An 8299-nucleotide genomic window follows, 5' to 3' on the forward strand; every position below is an offset into this window, starting at 1 on the left:
GAAGTAAATTGAATTATCATCAATTGTCACATTTAGAGTTTCTCCCCAACTCCCCCTTCAGCAAGAGTGGAAGTCTTGACAGCAAGGTGGTATCATTTATGTAAGTAATGAAGTTATAGCTCTTTGCCCAAGAGTGATAATGAATTAATTTCAAATCCTCTACAAAAGAAGCACTTGTTAGAGAAATCCCAGGCTCTCTTTTTTGTGTATGGACATCATGATATTTAAGATTCTTGATTACACATGGAGCATATGCTGGCACTTCTCCTCTCACAAGCTACTATATGCACCAAAGATAATTATTCATACTTTTTAATAGTCTGCTGTGTGTAGAATACAGTGCATGGTACAACAGTTAAAAGCAGACTATTAACCATTGGCAATAGACTGCTCGAGCTTGAATCCTGATTCCTCCATTTAATATCTGTGTGACTCTGGGCAAGTCACTTAACCCTATAACTTAATCTCCTTATCTGTAAAATGTGAATAATAAAATCTTGGAAGTGTTTTGAGAATTAAATCAGCTTAAACATGCAAACATGTTTCTAGGCGCACTACTCATCACTGTCCAAAACTATAAACAATCCCAAAGTCCTTTAACTATGGGATGAATAATTAAATTATAAAATATAATGAAATACTCTATAGTGACAGACATGGATGAATTGCATCCACTCAGAGCACCATGAGTGAATCTCAGGAACATACTAAAATGAAATAAAAGATATACTGTATGATTCTAATTAACTGAAATTCAAAAATAGGCAAAACTAATTTATGACATAAGAATTCAGAGCAGTAGCTGCCATTAGAGAGGAAGATAGGATTAATGATTGAGAGGGAACATGAAGGGTACCAGTCAATGCTGCAGATCTTAACATGACTAGGTGACATGTGGATGTGTTCACTTTCAGATAATTCCATGAGTTGGATAGTAACTACAGTTATGTATACTTTTGTCTGTGAGAAAATACAAAAATCCTTCAATACAAAATTAAAAATAATGTTAAGTCCTTAGAACCATGCTTGGCAAATAGGACCACGCAATGTAACTTTTTTTACATTTTCATATCAAGACAGGGGCTATGACTTGGATATGGTTTCTTTTGCCCCACAGAGTCTCATGTGACATTTGATCCTCAGTGGTAGGGGGAGGGCCTATAGGGAGGTGTTTGGGTCATGGAGGCAGATCCTTCATGAACTGCTTGGTGCTGTCCTCACTGTAATGAATGAGTTCTCATTTTTAGTTCCTGCAGGAACTGGTACAGCTTCCTGTCTCACCAGGTGCTCCCTTTCATCTTCCACCATGAGTGGCAACTTCCTAAAGTCTTCCCACCAGAAACAGGTGTTGATGCCACGCTTTTGTACAGCCTGAAAAATGGTGAGCCAGGTAAACTCTTTTCTTTATTAAATACCAAGACTTAGGTATTCCTTGAGCAATACAAGTGTACTAAACCAACAGGTGAACACATGTTGTTGTCTTTAACATCTGTATTGTAATCATTTTACTAATTATTTTATTAATCCTGTGTTGATGGACATTGAGGTTTTTTTCCATTTTTGTGATTTGATTATAACTTTACATGGTTTTATATGCCTGTGTTAAGATGTAGCTATTGTTAATGATAACATGACATAGCATTACAAAATCATATTTCCAAATGCACTTCAGTTAATAATTACTCAGATGTCTATTCAAAATTCTTTTTTTTTCTTAAAAAACCCAATATCTTTTCTAAAGCAATATTGGTGCAACTGTAAAACTTTAAAATATTCTTATCAATTTATACTCTGCCTTACTAAAGGGGCATTTTCTAATATGCTAAGCAGGCTTTAAAATTATGACAATATCTGTAAAATGTGCTAGCAAGTCATAAAAACACTAATTTCAAAATAATAAGTACAAGTTAGAACATTATATAATACAAAATATTACATATATATTTTGATAGTAATGGTATATAATACAGAAACACTTTCATTTTAAACTGTAGCTCAAAGACAAATCTGTTTCCTCAGTGGTTTAAAGAGTAGGTCTTAAATGTTCTGTCCCCTAAAACAGTGCTAAAGTATGTGAAGTGGTATCAATTAGCTTTATTAACCATACCACAATGTCTACATATATCAAAACATCACATTGTACACTGTAAATATATACATATATAATTTTGATTTGTCTATTATACTTTAATTAAAAAATCATCATAGTCAAGCTTTGCAAAGATTATTTCTGGGAAATTCTGCTTTAGCTTACCTGTGCTAGTAGTTTTACTTCATTCACTTCATTGTTTAGTTCTTCAAGATCTCTACCCAGATGTAGACAGAATTGCTTAATGCTTGCTTCTCTGTCACCCACTGCTTTATCAATGGCATTTCGAACAGCGACAATGGATGGCTTCATAGTTGCAAAAACAGCAAAGTCTTCAGGTGGAGTGGGCACCTGATATTGATCAATAAGCTTGTACATTTGTATCACGGTGTTTCCTTCCTCTTCAAGAGTTTCAATCTAGACAGAAACATTATTTGCTTTTTAAAATAGGAGAGTCCTATTATGCTTTTTAAGTGTGTTCTGTGACAGTTGTTATACAACGTGAACAGCAAGCTGTGAGTAAGGTATTTAACATTATAATCACATTGACTGAAACCTGCTGGATGATGACAAACACAGGCATTCTTATTTAATATAATACAGGTAACCAGGCCCAGGAGGTAAGTTGTTCAGTGCTGAGCACAGTAGTGCTCTTACAATGGTTCTTCTTTCTTTCTCTTTTGTTCTCTAGTAGCATTAAACAGTGCCAACATTTAAAGTTCTTTAAGACAACATGTGCTGTTAGGATGTTCAGCTGTAATGTCTGAGTTTCCAGGCACATGTGCTGAACAGCGATTGTCCCAGAGCAGCCCCTGAGGTGGTGGGGACAGGCCATTTCCCCAGTTGCACAGGTTCAGAAGCCAAACCTATGGTGAGCCTTCCACTATCCTTTAATAAATTATTTTACTCTCTGGGAGGCCAAAATGAATATATTGTCTGAGCTCAGGACTTCGAGGCAAGCCTGAGAAAGAGTGAGACCCCATCTCTAAATAAATAGCTGGGCATTGTGGTGGGCACCTGTAGTCCAAGCTACTTGGGATGCTGAGGCAACAGAATCATTTGAGCCTGGGAGTTTGAGGTTACTGTGAGCTATGATACTATGGCACTCAACCCAGGGGGACAAAGTGAGACTCTGTTTCAAAAAAAAAAAAAAAAAAGGTCATTGGTGGTGCCTATAACTGAGTGGGTAGGGTACTGGTCACATACACTGAGGCTGGTGGGTTAGAACCCAGCCCGGGCCAGCTAAAATCAATGACAACTACAACAAAAAAATAGCCAGGCGTTGTGGTGGGTGCCTGTAGTCCCAGCTACGTGGGAAGCTGAGGCAAGAGAATCGCTTAAGCCCAAGAGTTTGAGGCTGCTGTGAGCTGTGACGCCACAGCACTCTACCCAGGATGACATAGAGAGACTCTGTCTCAAAAACAACAACAACAACAAAAAAAACCATTTTACTATATCCAAATGACTACTGAACATCTTCACTTTGTTTTTCTACCTTCAATAGACAGTATTTCTTGTCTTTTCTAATGTTTTGGCAAGGGAGAAATCCCTCACTCCCAATTTAGCAACATGGTTATAGGGTATTCAGCCAAGTTCATACTACTTGGCTCAACTTTCTGGCCACAAGCTCAACAAAGCAGCAGCAAATTGGTATCTAGAGATTCTAGCTCTGATCTTTCTCTTCTTGAACACAGAAGAGTTAGACTCCAGCTGTTGGGAGAGGCCATTTGTTTTCATGTGGAAACAGAAAGCAGGTCCTTAACATGAGAGGGTATCTGCAGAGAAGCTTTTAGAAAAATAATTATCAATCTTGTGCTTGCATTGCAGTGACTTTGGAAAACTTGTACAAATAAGTTGCTGAGTCTCTTCCCAGCATGTCGATTCAGGAGGTCTAGCGTAGGGCCCAAGAACGTGCATTTCCACAAGTTCCCAGGTGATGCTAAGGCTGCTGATTTGGAGTCCACCCTTTGAGAACCACCGTTCTAGAGAGAAGCAGGGATGAAAGAAAGAAGCCTTTCGGTTTCCCTGTGCTCCTTTAGTCCTTAGTTCTTTTTCTTTTTTTAAAGGGCAGATTCTTTCTATACCTTTGGATTCTGGAAGATACTACTGCAAACATAGAATAAAATCTTCCCATTTTTCTAAGCTATCTATGTGAGTCATGTGACTTTAGATCAATGTGTCTATTGTCTGAAACAAGTTATAAACAGAACCAAGTCTCTCTCTACCAAGATCTATTCATCTTCTTTTATTTTCTATATTTTGGGTGAGCATATATTCAGGTTTCTCTGCGAGTGTCCTAGTTTGTACTTATTGTCCTAGTATAATGATCAATAGTGTCTGTTTTATTCTCAGAAAAACAAATATGTCCCGATCAGACAGTGAATTATATGGACTATCCTCCCCTTACTGGTTTGATACCACAATTTACTCTGAGGAAAAGATATCTAAGAGTCACCTCAGAATCCTTTTGCTGTCCTGTCATTCAGTTACCCATTAAATCCTTTCAATTTTACTTAGTTAACATCTCTATAATTCATTCTTTCTCTCTTATCCTTAAAAACACTGCTTTAGCTATATACAGTTCACCAACATTTCCACCAAACATCATTTCTCCATAAGACACAAATCACCAAATCCTGTTTTTGTCATGTTGCTTCTTGTTTTTACACATGGTTTTCCCTCTCCCTGGAAACGCTTACCTGAATGTTTGACGTACTTTAGGACATGGTTAACATCTTGTGTTCCAGAAAGCCTTCTGTGACCCATAGGTAAGAAGGGCTACAACCCTCCCCACCCCCATCCTATGTTGTACCTAGCTAGGCTCACTATAGCATAATTGTCTACTTGCATTCTAGACTCCGAGCTTCTTGCTCATCATTATAATCCTTGTACCCTACTAGATAGGTGTTCACTTAATTTGCTGACTGAATGGATGAGGTTCCCCAAAAAGCTGTTTGTGTGTGTGGAGCATTTCTCTAAGGGAAGCTGCTTCTCCAGCATACCACCAGCAAGCACAGACAATGTCAGGGAGATGGGACACAGTCCGTGTCTTCTGCCTGGTGTATCAACTTCCTGTTGAGACTCCAAGGTGAGAGCTGTCTGACTTTAATAGCCACTGAGTCTGTGGTGATCCTGTGTTCCTAATATAGTTTATAGAACAGAAAGAGGGACCTGAGCCCTTTTAGTAGACACTTAGATTTGATATTGGAAGAGATTCTCCCTCTTGGTGAATGGCTAGACGCGTAACCTGTAACTTGGAAGCTGCTGGTGGCCATATTTGGTGTGGTGGGATAAAGAAGCAGAGGCAGCCTTCTGCAATGGAAAAGAAGTGAAACTGACCGACCCTCAGAGAAATGAAGAGAGGAGGGCTAGAGCAGGAGGACTACTTCCCTGCGTTTTCTACAGTTGTCCTGTCCCCGATTCTGGTTAGTTCCTAAGCCTAGTTACATACTTGATGGCTTCCTAAGCCTAGTTACACCCTTTAATCCCTAAATGGGGTCCCTATTTTGGCCTAAGCTTGCTTAAGTGGATTTTGCATATTTTTCCAAAGAGGCTTGGCATCTTTAGACTTCCAGGATGATGTGTAAGCAAATCTGAGGAAGACCATAATCATTCCTAGCCTTTGAGAAGGCACTATTTCTTGAAATGAAAAAACAAAACAAAACAAAAACACCTGTTTATTCTGTAGCCATGTGAAATAGTCTTTTAAAATTAATTCTTTTCACAGTATATAACAAACTATTCAGGTTGTTAATGACTTATTTCCTTCAGTTTATAATTCCTTACTTGTAACAGTTCTTACAAAATCTCAGATAGTTAAGAAAATACTTTATCCCTATTTCACATGCTGAACATCATATGAATGAAAAGTTCATGAACACTTCATCAACTGATTATACAAGCCAAATACTAGATTGCCTGCCACAAAGAGGAACACAAAAGGAGGAAACCAGAATTCCAGAGAGAAAGAAGCAAAGGAAACAAAGGAGTGAATGTATGTCTGTGTGCGCATGTATGTGTGTGACAGAGAAAGAGAGAGAGAGAGAGACTGGCTGCATGAGAGAGAGGAGGGTGGGGAGAGAGACGTGCCCTCTTCATCTGCATCACTTCAATCTCATTTACTTTTTTCTATCTATCCCATGTCCCTAGTTAAGCTAGTCTGAGTTGGGTTTCTTTCATTCATAATAGTTCCTGACTATTATGTTAGTATAGTTTAAGGGTAAAGACTTCTATTATACCTAATATCTAAACTACATTTCTGTTAACTCTTACTAAAAATTAGAATTCCAAATAAACTGTGATTGAAAACAGTGGCTTTGCAGCCAAAGAGACCCAAGTCTAAATTCCAGCTCTACCACAAATATACATGCCTTGTAGACATACACGTCTGTGATCACGGACACCATAGCCCATTTTATTTTCTGTTTCCTTGTCTGCAGAATGACAATAAAAACTGTTCATACTTCTTAAGTTTCTGTGAGGATTAAAAATACACTGCATATAAAAAAATTGTAACAGTGCCTGACTAGTAGTATGAATCTGATAATTGTTAGCTGGCATTATTGCTGTGATGTAGAACATCCATGTACTCTGTCCGAAAGGGTTTCTGACATTTCTTTTTGCTATTTTACTTTTGAGACAGAGTCTTACTCTGTTGCCTAGACTAGAATGCCATTACATCAGCCTAGTTAATAGAAACCTCACACTCTTGGGTTCAAGAGATCCTCCTGCCTCAGCTTCTGAAGTAGCTGAGACTACAGGTGCCCACCACAATGCCCAGCTACTTTTTTCTATTTTTAGTAGAGATAGGGAGAGGGGTATTGCTTTGCTCAGGCTAGTCTCAAACTCAAGTGATCCTCTCACCTCAGCCTCCTGAAGTGCTAGGATTACAGGGATGAGTCACCACACCTAGCCAAGAGTTTCTGATATTTCAAGAGTTGTTTTTTGACTTTTATTCTCTAACTTTTTCTTTTCCTGTATCTTCCTTTCTGTAGAGCATGAGCTATGAGGTGGCAGGGCCCACACAGCTTGGGAGAACATCCAGGGGATGAACCCCCCTCTACTGACTTTCCTCAGCAGATAACATATTTTCTCTAAGTTTTAATTTCTAACCCAGCAGACTAAAAACATGTTTTCCTTAAAACTTTAGCTTTTAACTTTACAGCTGCACGTTACAGCAGTCATGTACATTTTCCAGCTAATCTGGTAGATATGTAGTATTGCCCACATTTTAGAGGTCACACAGTAAAAATAGATGTTGTTCACTTGGGAATCTGTGCCTGATTTCTCTTCTCATAATTAAATTGAAATATGTCTTACTTCCTTAAGAAACAACTTTGTACTGCCTGTTTAAAAATAAAGCTGTTTGGGCATTCAGGTGCTGGTGACAGAGAAAAATATCCCAGACCTCCCGATCCCATCTTTGCCTCTCAATTCCATCTCTGTCTCTCATGTTTTTGTCTTTTGTATTTTATTTTGCCATTTCCCACCAATCCCACTCTGGTTCCTTTACTTTTTGCACTGGTTCATGAAACCTTTCTTACCATATGATCTAAAATATTGAGTAATATGGATAATCAACTCACCCGTTCCTGAATTTCATCAAGAAATACCAAGCTATTAACATATTCTATGGTAGTAGTTGGAACAAACTCAAGTTTATATTCAGCATCTTGTGCCTCAGAGATAATGGCATCCACTTTTTTCTTGCTTAGACGAGGAAGCATAAAGTTTAGTACCTAAGAAAAAAAAAGAAAATGTGAACGATACATATTTAAATACTTCTGTTTTATCTTATATTTTAGACAAATTTTAATTGGACATCTGTTCAATCAGCAGGTATTGGAAGCAACAGTGAACATGAAGGGACTTTTTTCCTTCATTAAATCACTGAACCAACAGTGACCAACAAAATGATCAGGTTTTGAAGGTGAGAGAGAAAAATCTTTTATCTGATAAATGTGAGCCCCTTTAAGATATCAGGCCCAGAAGGACACTTAAAATGTAATAGCAGGCATGATCTCATTTCCCCTTAAGCTAAATAATTACCTCTGGAAGCCATTTGCTATGCAGGTTCTAGATTGAGACAAAGTAGCCATAAAATGCCATTATAGTTCAACAATGTATAACCAATAACTAATCAATGTTATTTCTGAAAATCAATAAGAATTTCTGATGAACAACTTTTGCGATTGCCTCCTCTCCAGTTTT

The 8299-nt window shown here is 38.0% G+C and overlaps 1 protein-coding gene across 1 annotated transcript in view; it reads right to left on the reverse strand.

Annotated features, from left to right (window-relative positions):
* The window catches only part of DNAH6 (dynein axonemal heavy chain 6), a 302446-nt gene that overhangs the window by 222511 nt on the left and 71636 nt on the right, over positions 1-8299 (reverse strand). The window contains exons 14-15 of the mRNA XM_012811001.2: positions 7675-7827; positions 2255-2506 (exon numbers count right to left, since the gene is read on the reverse strand). Coding sequence (XP_012666455.1) covers positions 2255-2506; positions 7675-7827 — 405 coding nt within the window. The remainder of the gene's footprint in view (positions 1-2254; positions 2507-7674; positions 7828-8299) is intronic.

This window comes from Otolemur garnettii, unplaced genomic scaffold (assembly GCF_000181295.1).
Source record: "Otolemur garnettii isolate 467f Iridium unplaced genomic scaffold, OtoGar3 scaffold00147, whole genome shotgun sequence".
Lineage (NCBI taxonomy): Eukaryota > Metazoa > Chordata > Mammalia > Primates > Galagidae > Otolemur > Otolemur garnettii.